At 44.8% G+C, this 13,123-nt stretch overlaps 2 protein-coding genes across 2 annotated transcripts in view; both read left to right on the top strand.

Moving 5' to 3' along the window:
- Positions 1–9: 9 nt before the first annotated feature.
- Positions 10–1,518, top strand: LOC109910254 (NADH dehydrogenase [ubiquinone] 1 alpha subcomplex subunit 12-like). The gene is made up of 4 exons (XM_020509387.2): positions 10–279; positions 583–665; positions 891–978; positions 1,229–1,518. The coding sequence occupies exons 1-4, from the start codon at positions 149–151 to the stop codon at positions 1,401–1,403; spliced, it is 477 nt and encodes a 158-aa protein (XP_020364976.1). The 5' UTR covers positions 10–148; the 3' UTR covers positions 1,404–1,518.
- Positions 1,519–5,573: 4,055 nt separating this feature from the next.
- The window catches only part of LOC109910046 (transmembrane and coiled-coil domain protein 3), a 38,994-nt gene continuing 31,444 nt past the window's right edge, over positions 5,574–13,123 (top strand). Inside the window, exon 1 of the mRNA XM_031798225.1 lies at positions 5,574–5,778. Within this exon, the coding sequence (XP_031654085.1) occupies positions 5,734–5,778 (45 nt within the window). The 5' untranslated portion in view covers positions 5,574–5,733. The remainder of the gene's footprint in view (positions 5,779–13,123) is intronic.

Below are 13,123 nucleotides of genomic sequence, written 5' to 3'. Positions count from 1 at the left end.
CTACGGTTTACTTTACTCGTTTACTGTCATCACAGAACAGAAGAGAAACAGTGCTTGAAACGGCTTGAAATGCTGTTCGTAGACTAACTACAGTTAGACTTGAAACAATGGACGGAACTATTGTGGACCGGGAAGCGTTTCATACGGAATGTACAACAGTGTCCGTTACCCAAATCAGTCCCGTCTAAAAATGGCGGAGTATATACATGTCGTTCGAAGGGCTTTGGGACAGTTAGGAGGTCACGGTGGTGTGAAAGGCTTATTTGTTCAGTTATTCAGGTCAGTTGAAGAGCGATATAATGTGCTTTGTAATCTATAGAGGTGGTTGTCACTTTCAATGCATTTACTCTAGATAAATAAGTGTCCCCGGTCGACAGGCAACCTGCTAGCTAACTTCCTATCGTTAACTACTGTAGCTGGCTACATTGGTAAACAAACGGATTCACTGCTCTTTTTAAAATCTGTTTTAAGACTACTTGATTGTGTGATCTCTGACCTGTATCCGGTCTGACAAATTAGACATAGTGCTAATGGACTAGCCAGCAATTTATCTAACTTGGAGTGACTGTTATTTTGCTACAGGGCAAATGATGTGAAAACGGGAGCCCTGATTGGCGTGGACAAGTATGGAAACAAGTACTTTGAGGACACACGCTACTTTTTTGGTAAGGTTGAACAGACCGAAACCTCTGCTCACATTACCAGTAATGGCCTTAGGCTATGTACTGCAGTGACAATCATCATATTATCTCTGAATGTAGTCGGCACATATAATATTTTCCATATGGAGTTGATTGGTCAGAGTGTGGGTAAATCAAGTAGTAGAAGTGTGGTAGAGAGGGCTGTTCAAAGACCTGTAGTGTACTCAGAGTAACACCTCTCCTTGTCAGGTCGTCACCGCTGGGTGATCTACACGACAGAGATGAATGGAAAGAACACCATGTGGGAGGTGGATGGCAGCATGGTGCCCGCTGAATGGTAAATACATCTCACTTGGTTTGACACAGGTGGAGTTGCCTCGATCTCAGTGACTTGGCCATTGCCATGTTGGAGATACTGGCCTTCATAGTAAAATTGCTGACAAAGTTCTGAGTATGGAATTGTCATAGATCTGGGTGGTACTCATTGAGTTGATGTACTGGTGTCTTAATTGTGTTTTTACCGTCTAAGAACCTTCTATTGATGAAATGAGTACCCGATGCCAACTCCCAATCTTAAATCTCCTCAGGCATCGCTGGCTCCACTGTATGACAGACAACCCCCCCACCACACACCCTCCTACGCCCAAGAAGTTCCTGGCGGAGGTCCACCAGTTCAACGTGAGTGGTTCGGCCCAGGCGTACGTGCCCTACTCCACCACCCGCAAGAAGATCCACGAGTGGGTGCCCCCAAAGGCTCAGTGACCCTGCTTAGACCTGACCCGTGACCTTGTTCTGTAAATGATGAGTGTGATTTCCTGTGTGTGCGTTCACCACCACATCTTTGCTTCTAAATAAAATCTAATCTATATGGACACTGGTGATGACTCAGTCCTTATGTGTGAAACTGTGGGCTGTTATGTCACTAGTGACTTGTTGGCTGACTAATGACCAGCTCTCCACAAGTATGACATAAAAATGTTAGCAACATGAGTTTGTTTGAGAGGTTTTTTAAGACTGACTGAGACTGGACCATTGTTGAGGGGCAGATTATGAGGTAATGTTTCTCTGAGGGTGTTAGATGGTCTGATTTGTGTTTGTGTTGCAGACAGCAGGATATTGCTGAGCTGAGAAAAGGCTGCAGTATTTCACATGGGGGTAATAGGAGTATGTCATAGGAGTATGTCTGATCAGATGACCATCATATCAGGGTGATATTGTGGTCAGGGTGTTGTCACATTCACACAGGCAGACTCACACTCACACTCCCAGCTCCAGTCCCTCTGTCCTCTCGGGGACTGCTGTGCTATGAGAGGTGAGTTGACTCCAGTACCAGTCTGAGTTGGCAGACAATTTTCTAATGTCAATGTCTAGTTAAGACCATAGTTTGACTATCTTTGGTGGTGCAGAAAATAAATACTGTATACTGTATTAGTCCCTAGTGAATCTTTTCATATGGCGTTTAAGTAGATATTTTTCTGCACTGGAAAAATTGCAGTTTATCTACTTGTAGGCATCATAATAGCTATTCTACTGTAGTCTGTACCATAGTAAGGACTTTGATATTTTCAGAAGCAGCTTGGTTACTCAGGGTTTACCGGTATTCTAACCCTGCCTTTGCTTCCAGTGGTCTTGGCTGTTAGATGAGAAGGTTTACGCTGTCAGCGCTATTTGGCCGTGGGGTCAGTGAGGAGGCAGAGGATGAGGTCAGTCTCTCTATCCCTTTATATGGCTGTTTGAATCCATTTTAAATGCCCCCTCACTGAAATGAAATGACATGGCTGGATAGGCGAAACCCTCATAAATATCCACCATCCCAAATGTGTTACTATAGTAGTTACTTCAAGGGAGAGAGGAAGGAAGGATGCATGTTTAAGGTCCAATGCAGCCTTCTTTTTAAAATCTCAATATAACATAATTTCTGGGTAACAATTACTGGGATTCTTTTCACCCCCCCCACCCTCTTCACCCCCCCACCCTTCACCTATCTCCATAAACTGCCCTCTTATGTTTTCCATGTGCCATATGTTTTTCAACTGCGATGTGATGTTTCACTTACATTCTGAACCTGTCTAATCACATAGTATATACAGATGGTAAGATAAATATTTTTACTAAAAGTATTATTATATTGTTAATTGATTGGACGATGGTTTTCTAAATCTCCCAACACTACTATTTGGAGTGTTCATTTCAGATCAATTAATTTCAGCCATTCCTGAACCAGTGACCAGAAACATGAAAAATAGCTTCTTAGCAAAGAACAATTTCTCAAATTAGAATTTTGCTTGGACAATCTAGGAGTGGTTTGAGTTGGGAGAAGAACAATTTAAACTAGCTGTTATTGGCAGAGAGGTTTGGAACTATCGTTCTTATTGGTCTATTAACTAATTTACCAACTGGAGATGTCACCAGGCAGACCAAAACTGCATCCCACCAAAGCAGGCTGAAATTTAAGGTGGCCTTTTCAAACAGCTAAAATTATCATAATTTTCACAATTTCACAGTATTATTCCAACCTCATGGTGTGGAAATATATATAAAACAGAAAAGTCACGTTTTTGACTGCACTGGGCCTTTAAAGATTTATTGGAAAGGGGCCACATAATTTTCTCCTTTCCACTTTCTGTCTGTCAGGAAGAACTGTAATGACTGATCCATCCACCTGAGGTCACTGTGTCCCCTGATAAAGTCAGCATTCAACTCACACCTCAGCTATATCATAATTAAATCAAACACAATTCATGAGCACTTTGCTTTTGAGCATGTAAATTGAGAAGCTCTTTGTTGATGTGGAATAACATTGCCACAAGTCAGCAGTTCCAGGTGTTGCAATATATCCAGCTACCTCTGACTAGAATGCGACCGGCTTTCATTTGGAAGCCAGTCACATAGGCACCAGGACGGGGACCGGGGGACAATCTCATAAAGAACCTGAGTAATCTTTTGGCGCCTTGCGGCTGAGCTTTATCGCCTTGACTGGAAGGTGCTTTAACTAACTGGAGCATTTAAATGTGTTTCCAACTTCACTGTCTCTCAGTGGGTTGAAGCTCCTGGTGCTTAAGGTCTAAGGGATTAGTATAAAGGGCTTAGGGTTTATCGGAACCTGCTGTAAAGGAACACAAGTCTGCCATGTTTAGTTGGTTAGGTTTAGTGTGTGTAGGATATCAGAGCTGTGTCGCTGGTGTTTCAGCTACTGTCTCTGAGTCATTTGTGTAAAATGGCGTCTGATTTAAGTGAGAGGACTTGTACTGCCATGGCGATACTTCCTTGTGGCTAATTATAAGGTCAGTGAACACTCAACACATCTCTCATCTCACTCTCCATTTTCTCTCTGCTACTCTCTTCTCTCTCTCCCCATCTCTATTCCTTTCCATTTGTGTGTGTGTGTGTGTGCGTGTGCGTGCGTGTGTGTATATATAATGAGGTGGCAGCTGTGTTGGTGGTGATGCCAGCTGGGTACCAGAGGGAATTTAAGGACTCATTTTAGAGCAGGTGCATCCCTCTCCCCTCTGCCCCCTGGTACCCTCATCCCTCTCCCCTCTGCCCCCTGGTACCCTCTCCCCTCTGCCCCCTGGTACCCTCTCCCCTCTGCCCCCTGGTACCCTCTCCCCTCTGCCCCCTGGTACCCTCATCCCTCTCCCCTCTGCCCCCTGGTACCCTCATCCCTCTCCCCTCTGCCCCCTGGTACCCTCTCCACTCTGCCCCCTGGTACCCTCATCTCTCTCCCCTCTGCCCCCTGGTACCCTCTCCCCTCTGCCCCCTGGTACCCTCTCCCCTCTGCCCCCTGGTACCCTCATCCCTCATCCCTCTCCCCTCTGCCCCCTGGTACCCTCTCCCCTCTGCCCCCTGGTACCCTCTCCCCTCATCTCACCACCTGTCTGTCTGTCCCCATTATATACCTTCTGAGCAAACTCCCTATTTTCTTTTCCCTCCCTCCCTCTTCATGTTTCTGCTACTTTCTCTTTCCTTTCTGCTACCCGTATACTCTCCTTCCTACCCAACTCCTCATTTGGTCTCTTCTTTTCTTCCTTCTGTCCATATCGTATTCATTTCTGTATTCCTCTGGAGATGATATATGATGAGTCTGTAGTATTTCCTGGACAGGAAGACAAGCCTCCCGACTCTGTAGATGTTTAATGGGTCAGAGGGGGCGATGCGCCAAATATTTTATTTGTAGGGTTTTCATGCCTTTACACTTCCTCTAGAGCATAGTGCTGTAAAAATACCCCTGGCCCTGTTCTGTTCACCTCCCCTGTGTGTCTCAGCTCTTAATGGGCTCTGAGAGAGACAGAAAGAGAAAGAGAGTGAAAAAGACACACTGAATGGTTCTCAGAGACATATGGGCTTAGTGAATTATAGTTGGGGGCTATATTTGATTATGTGTGGGAGTGGGAGCAGAGCCCAGTTGCATTGAGACACTCACACACACATACACACACTGTGTCTGAATGTATTCACCACTGAGACAGGGAGGGGGGAGAGACTACTTCACTAACTTTACCAGCTCTATCCCAACAGCAGTATATGGAGGACCTGTATTCCCTCCCTCTCCTAACCTGTCAGACATCCCTACTACCTCTCAGCCTGTTGTTCTGGTTGCTGACTCCTGATTGGCCTCAGAGGTAATAAATGAACGCCGTGGTGAAGCGTGCCCGGGCTGGCAAAGGAGGGAGGTGGATAAGAATCAGAGACCTCAGGCGGGGGGGGTGGGGGATGGTTACTGCCTTATAAGGGCGTAGAAGTGTGTGTGTGTGTGTGTGTGTGTGTGTGTGTGTGTGTGTGTGTGTGTAGGAGTGTATCTTTGTATTTTTAGGGTGTTGGTTGGGGAAGTCCAAGCCGGGCCTTGTGACGGCACATCTTTATCTCCACTGACAGGAAGGAAGGGCTTTCACCAGAGCCAGAGGGAAACCACACACACACACACACATACACACACACACACACACACACACACACACACACACTCCTCCCACAGTGGCTGTTCCTCTAAAAGGCTGCCAGCTCTTTGACGATCACTGAACGTCTTCTGGAACTCGTAGGAATGAACTTTGACTTCACACACTCTGGCCCTTAACCCTGAGGACGAGGAGAGATGAAGAAGCACTTCACGACCATCCCACTCATCCACGTCACAGAGGTAGGGTGTGTGTGTGCGTGTGTGACTGAGACTGAGACTGTATGTCTCAAGGTACTACAGTCTCCAAGCTGTTTCCAGTCTAAACGTAGTCAGAACAGTAGTCACATGCTGTCAGCTGTGTGTTTATACTGACGGCAGTTCATAGGCAGACTTTGACAAGCACCACGTGAGGAGCTGTGTGTGTGTGTGTGTGTGTGTGGGGGGGGGGGGGGGGGGGGGGCGGACGGACGGACGTTTGGATAAATGTAAACACCAGGTAAACGGATGGTAGAGTTACAGAAAAAGAGCCAAGCAGGGAGAGGTTGTGTTTGACAGTTTGATGTTGTGTCAGACATGTTGTGTCCTGCCCCTGTGTGTGTGTGTGTGTGTGTGTGTGTGTGTGTGTGTGTGTGTGTGTGTGTGTGTGTGTGTGTGTGTGTGTGTGTGTGTGTGTGTGTGTGTGTGTGTGTGTGTGTGTGTGTGTGTGTGTGTGTGTGTGTGTGTGTGTGTCCACGCGCATGTATAGTTAAACTATTCTGCTTGCCTAATGCCAGAGGGATGTCTTTAAAACCAGTCAGTCATAGATGGCTGATCTGCTTTTAGTTATCCAGACCACATCATTAATCTCTCTCTCTGCCCTACCTGTTTCTCTCTCTCTCATCACCCCTTCCCTACCTTTAATACCTTTCTCTTTCTTTCTTTCTCTCTCTCTCTCTCTCTCTCTCTCTCTCTCTCTCTCTCTCTCTCTCTCTCTCTCCATCTCTCTCTCTCTAATCACCCCTTCCCTATCTTTAATGCCCCCCCCCCCCTCTTTCTCCTCTCTCTACCAGTGAGTGCCTCCTGACTGGCCTATGGTAGTCGTAGTTGTTGTGATTGTGCTGTGTGTGTGTGTGTGTGTGTGTGTGCGTGTGCGTGTGCGTGTGTGTGTGTGTGTGTGTGTGTGTGTGTGTGTGTGTGGATAATGACTCTCTTCTAGTCAGTCTTGCCACAGACCACTAATGAGAAAAAAGAGACAGAGAGGCAGAGAAAGAAGAGGTATGGTGGAGATGTAGGCATAAGGTTTGTCAGTAGTTCTCTGATAATGCTGACCCTGGCTATCTTGATGCTGTCTCCCTGTACCATGGAGATATACCATTACCTTTATACCATTAGGGCTGCATTGGGTTACTGTGTGTGCATTGGGTTACTGTGCGTGCATTGGGTTACTGTGCGTGCATTGGGTTACTGTGCGTGCATTGGGTTACTGTGTGTGTATTGGGTTACTGTGTGTGCATTGGGTTACTGTGTGTGCATTGGGTTACTGTGCGTGCATTGGGTTACTGTGCGTGCATTGGGTTACTGTGTGTGCATCGGGTTACTGTGCGTGCATTGGGTTACTGTGTGTGCATTGGGTTACTGTGTGTGCATTGGGTTACTGTGTATGCATTGGGTTACTGTGTGTGCATTGGGTTACTGTGTGTGCATTGGGTTACTGTGTATGCATTGGGTTACTGTGTGCGCATTGGGTTACTGTGTGTGCATTGGGTTACTGTGTGTGCATTGGGTTACTGTGTATGCATTGGGTTACTGTGTGCGCATTGGGTTACTGTGTGTGCATTGGGTTACTGTGTGTGCATTGGGTTACTGTGTATACATTGGGTTACTGTGTGTGCATTGGGTTACTGTGTGTGCATTGGGTTACTGTCTGTGCATTGGGTTACTGTGTGTGCATTGGGTTACTGTGTGTGCATTGGGTTACCTCTCTGGTTGTGCTCCTCATTAGAAAACAACCACCAGACTCCAAAACCAGTGTGTGTGTGCGTGTGTGTGTGTGTGTGTGTGTGTGTGCATGCATGCATGCGTGTGTGTGTGTGTGTGCGCATGCATGTGCGTGTGTGTGTTGGACTAATGTTTCAATCTTTCCATACCCAACCTGTCTAAGTGTTTGTACAGAAACTCTAATAATATGAGTCCTTAAACTCTTACCTTAATAAATATTAGATGCCATGGTAACGCCTTAGTAACTCGTTGCCTTAGATACGAGGAGCTTGAAGGGCTCGGTCAGTTTTGCTGATCTCTTTCATGTTGTTTATCACATAGTAGGTGGTGGGTAACTCGGGGACACATCTCCGATGTAGTGTCAACATGGTCTTATTGTTTTAGCTCGTTAGTGGTGTGTGTGTGTGAGAGAGAGATTGTGTGAGTTTGTGTGAATTAAGGTGTTGTGTAAACATTTAGTGCTCGCTCCACCCAGGGCTCACACTCACACACGGGGGGGTACTCCATTACACAACCCAGCCAGTCTGCTGTAACCCCCCCCCCCCCCCACCAGCAGCTGATCCTCACTTCTGGACCGATGCTGTGTGAGGTTCATCTGGGGAGAATACCAGTCAGCCTCTCTGGTTGTGCTCCTCATTAGAAAACAACCACAAGACTCCAAAATCAGTACATTAGTGATAATTACCACTCACCGCACTACCTCAGCCCATCCCCGGTATACACATCAGTCATCACCCCCACACCCCCTAATGCTCAGTTGATAAAAACACTCTCTGACCTGTCCGCCAGGATGTGTTGCCATGGGAACAATATATTTTTTTTCTCCAGTAAACATACTTTGATTCCAATTTCAATTTGGCCATTAGGTGGTCTGCCAGACACACACACACACACACACACATACACAACACAGTACACACTCATCACAGACAAAGTGGGTGATTGTTACAATGGGTAACAATGGGTAATCCTGGGTTTGACATGTGTCTCAATGATCACTGATCTGTACACTGAAAACATTTACGGTCATATGAGAGAGTGTGCTAGGGTGTGTGTGCGTGCGTGCATGTGGAGGCGTGCTTGTTGACCGCCTAATTGTATTGAAATTGGCTGTGTGTGGTGAGTGTATAAAGCGAATTTACAAATTTGTGAAACTAATTACGTGAAACTGAATGAAAACACTTCATCCCAATAAACCTCGTCTAATCTTGCAATTCAAAGTACAAAACAAACACTGCAAATAGGCAACAACATTAGCTACTTTCATTTAATTGTCTCAGGGTGATACTTTCCACCCATTAATTCCCCTCCTCCTCCCATTATGTCAACAGAAAAGAGAGTTGTATTTGGAACATCCTCTCATATTCCTGTGGGAGGTCTGTTTTAGTGCCAAATCAAAGAAGACTCTAATAACCAGGATAAAGAGTTGGCAGACAGGGCTGTGGTGTAAGAGAGAGAGGGAGAGGGAGAGAGAGGGGAAGAGAGAGAGAGAGAGAGAGAGAGAGGGAGAGAGAGGGGAAGAGAGAGAGAGAGAGAGAGAGGGAGAGAGGAGAGAGAGAGGGAGAGAGGAGAGAGAGGGGAAGAGAGAGAGAGAGAGAGGGAGAGAGGAGAGAGAGAGAGAGGGGAAGAGAGAGAGAGATAGGAGAGAGAGGAGAGAGAGAGGGGAAGAGAGAGAGAGAGAAGAACAGACTCATCATTTGTGTGAATGGAGTCAAAATGAAACTAAAAAAGTGCATCCTTTCTTTCCCTCTCCCTTAATCTCTCCCTCTCTATCTTTTATCTGGTGTGATTCCGCGTGTTATTCACAGCTGGGTGCTTTCGCTCGCTGACAGGCAGGATGCATCAGTCTGTTATTATCAATCCATCTCCATCTGACAGTGGCTCTGCTCTCTCTCTCTCTCTCTCTCTCTCTCTCTTTTCTCTCTCTCTCTCCTGACCCTCTCTCCTCTCTCTCTCTCTCTTCTCTCTCTCTCTCCTGACCCTCTCTCCTCTCTCTCTCTCCTCTCTCTCTCCTCTCTCTCCTATATCTCTCTCTCTCTCTCCTCTCTCTCTCTCTCTCTCCTCTCTCTCTCTCCTCTCTCTCTCTCTCTCTCTCTCTCCTCTCTCTCTCTCTAACACCACAGCCCTGTCTGCCAACTCTTTATCCTCTCACAGTTCCCCATCGGTCAATAAACACACTCAGAATAGACCTTCTAACACTAAAAAAGACTAGTTCGGTCAGAATGCCACCGGCTTGATATTTGGGTTTAGACGTGAGTGTGTGGGAGAGTGATATGTGTGTGTGTGTCAGAGCGTGTGTGTGTTTTCTACTTATAGGTATACATGAAAGGGTGTGCCCTGCATCACTTTGGACCCCCACTAAGGGAGTGACATATCAGATCTTTTTCTAGAAGCTGCTGGAGCCTCAGTGGCCTATAGGAAACCGACCCTCTGACCATAGATCACTACTATCACCATAGTTAACACAATTAGGTTGAGTGTTTGCATTCTTAATGGTAACGGTCAATTGCCCATCTTTCTATGAACTCTACTATGTTGTTTTCACTCTTATCCTCTCTCTTCCTTGTTGTCTCTCCCCCCCCCCTCTCAATTCAATTCAATTCAATTCAATTCAAGGGCTTTATTGGCATGGGAAACATGTGTTAACATTGCCAAAGCAAGTGAGGTAGACAACATACAAAGTGAATATATAAAGTGAAAAACAACAAAAATGAACAGTAAACATTACACATACAGAAGTTTCAAAACAGTAAAGACATTACAAATGTCATATTATATATATATATACAGTGTTCTAACAATGTACAAATGGCTAAAGGACACAAGATAAAATAAATAAGCATAAATATGGGTTGTATTTACAATGGTGTTTGTTCTTCACTGGTTGCCCTTTTCTCGTGGCAACAGGTCACAAATCTTGCTGCTGTGATGGCACACTGTGGAATTTCACCCAGTAGATATGGGAGTTTTTCAAAATTGGATTTGTTTTCGAATTCTTTGTGGATCTGTGTAATCTGAGGGAAATATGTCTCTCTAATATGGTCATACATTGGGCAGGAGGTTAGGAAGTGCAGCTCAGTTTCCACCTCATTTTGTGGGCAGTGAGCACATCTCTTGAGAGCCAAGTCTGCCTACGGCGGCCTTTCTCAATAGCAAGGCTATGCTCACTGAGTCTGTACATAGTCAAGGCTTTCCTTAATTTTGGGTCAGTCACAGTGGTCAGGTATTCTGCCGCTGTGTACTCTCTGTGTAGGGCCAAATAGCATTCTAGTTTGCTCTGTTTTTTTGTTAATTCTTTCCAATGTGTTAAGTAGTTATCTTTTTGTTTTCTCATGATTTGGTTGGGTCTAATTGTGCTGCTGTCCTGGGGCTCTGTAGTGTGTGTTTGTGTTTGTGAACAGAGCCCCAGGACCAGCTTGCTTAGGGGACTCTTCTCCAGGTTCATCTCTCTGTAGGTGATGGCTTTGTTATGGAAGGAAGGTTTGTGAATCGCTTCCTTTTAGGTGGTTGTAGAATTTAACAGCTCTTTTCTGGATTTTGATAATTAGTGGGTATCGGCCTAATTCTGCTCTGCATGCATTATTTGGTGTTCTACGTTGTACACGGAGCATATTTTTGCAGAATTCTGCGTGCAGAGTCTCAATTTGGTGTTTGTCCCATTTTGTGAAGTCTTGGTTGGTGAGCGGACCCCAGACCTCACAACCATAAAGGGCAATGGGCTCTATGACTGATTCAAGTATTTTTAGCCAGATCCTAATTGGTATGTTGAAATTTATGTTTCTTTTGATGGCATAGAATGCCCTTCTTGCCTTGTCTCTCAGATCGTTCACAGCTTTGTGGAAGTTACCTGTGGTGCTGATGTTTAGGCCAAGGTATGTATAGTTTTTTGTGTGCTCTAGGGCAACAGTGTCTAGATGGAATTTGTATTTGTGGTCCTGGTGACTGGACCTTTTTTGGAACACCATTATTTTGGTCTTACTGAGATTTACTGTCAGGGCCCAGGTCTGACAGAATCTGTGCATAAGATCTAGGTGCTGCTGTAGGCCCTCCTTGGTTGGTGACAGAAGCACCAGATCATCAGCAAACAGCAGACATTTGACTTCGGATTCTAGCAGGGGGAGGCCGGGTGCTGCAGACTTTTCTAGTGCCCTCGCCAATTCGTTGATATATATGTTGAAGAGGGTGGGGCTTAAGCTGCATCCCTGTCTAACCCCACGACCCTGTGTGAAGAAATGTGTGTGTTTTTTGCCAATTTTAACCGCACACTTGTTGTTTGTGTACATGGATTTTATAATGTCGTATGTTTTACCCCCAACACCACTTTCCATCAGTTTGTATAGCAGACCCTCATGCCAGATTGAGTCGAAGGCTTTTTTGAAATCAACAAAGCATGAGAAGACTTTGCCTTTGTTTTGGTTTGTTTGATTGTCAATTAGGGTGTGCAGGGTGAATACATGGTCTGTTGTACGGTAATTTGGTAAAAAGCCAATTTGACATTTGCTCAGTACATTGTTTTCATTGAGGAAATGTACGAGTCTGCTGTTAATAATAATGCAGAGGATTTTCCCAAGGTTACTGTTGACACATATTCCACGGTAGTTATTGGGGTCAAATTTGTCTCCACTTTTGTGGATTGGGGTGATCAGTCCTTGGTTCCAAATATTGGGGAAGATGCCAGAGCTAAGTATGATGTTAAAGAGTTTTAGTATAGCCAATTGGAATTTGTTGTCTGTATATTTGATCATTTCATTGAGGATACCATCAACACCACAGGCCTTTTTGGGTTGGAGGGTTTTTATTTTGTCCTGTAACTCTTTCAATGTAATTGGAGAATCCAGTGGGTTCTGGTAGTCTTTAATAGTTGATTCTAAGATCTGTGTTTGATCATGTATATGTTTTTGCTCTTTATTCTTTGTTATAGAGCCAAAAAGATTGGAGAAGTGGTTTACCCATACATCTCCATTTTGGATAGATAATTCTTCGTGTTGTTGTTTGTTTAGTGTTTTCCAATTTTCCCAGAAGTGGTTAGAGTCTATGGATTCTTCAATTGCATTGAGCTGATTTCTGACATGCTGTTCCTTCTTTTTCCGTAGTGTATTTCTGTATTGTTTTAGTGATTCACCATAGTGAAGGCGTAGACTCAGGTTTTCCGGGTCTCTATGTTTTTGGTTGGACAGGTTTCTCAATTTCTTTCTTAGATTTTTGCATTCTTCATCAAACCATTTGTCATTATTGTTAATTTTCTTCGGTTTTCTATTTGAGATTTTTAGATTTGATAGGGAAGCTGAGAGGTCAAATATACTGTTAAGATTTTCTACTGCCAAGTTTACACCTTCACTATTACAGTGGAACGTTTTACCCAGGAAATTGTCTAAGAGGGATTGAATTTGTTGTTGCCTAATTGTTTTTTGGTAGGTTTCCAAACTGCATTCCTTCCATCTATAGCATTTCTTAATGTTACTCAGTTCCTTTGGCTTTGATGCCTCATGATTGAGTATTGCTCTGTTTAAGTAGACTGTGATTTTGCTGTGGTCTGATAGGGGTGTCAGTGGGCTGACTGTGAACGCTCTCTCTCTCTCTCTGTCTCTCTGTCTCTCTCTGTCTCTGT

This window comes from Oncorhynchus kisutch, linkage group LG19 (assembly GCF_002021735.2).
Source record: "Oncorhynchus kisutch isolate 150728-3 linkage group LG19, Okis_V2, whole genome shotgun sequence".
Classification (NCBI taxonomy): Eukaryota; Metazoa; Chordata; class Actinopteri; order Salmoniformes; family Salmonidae; genus Oncorhynchus; species Oncorhynchus kisutch.
Note: the sequence above shows the minus strand (reverse complement) of the source record. Positions and strands in the feature narration are given on the sequence as shown.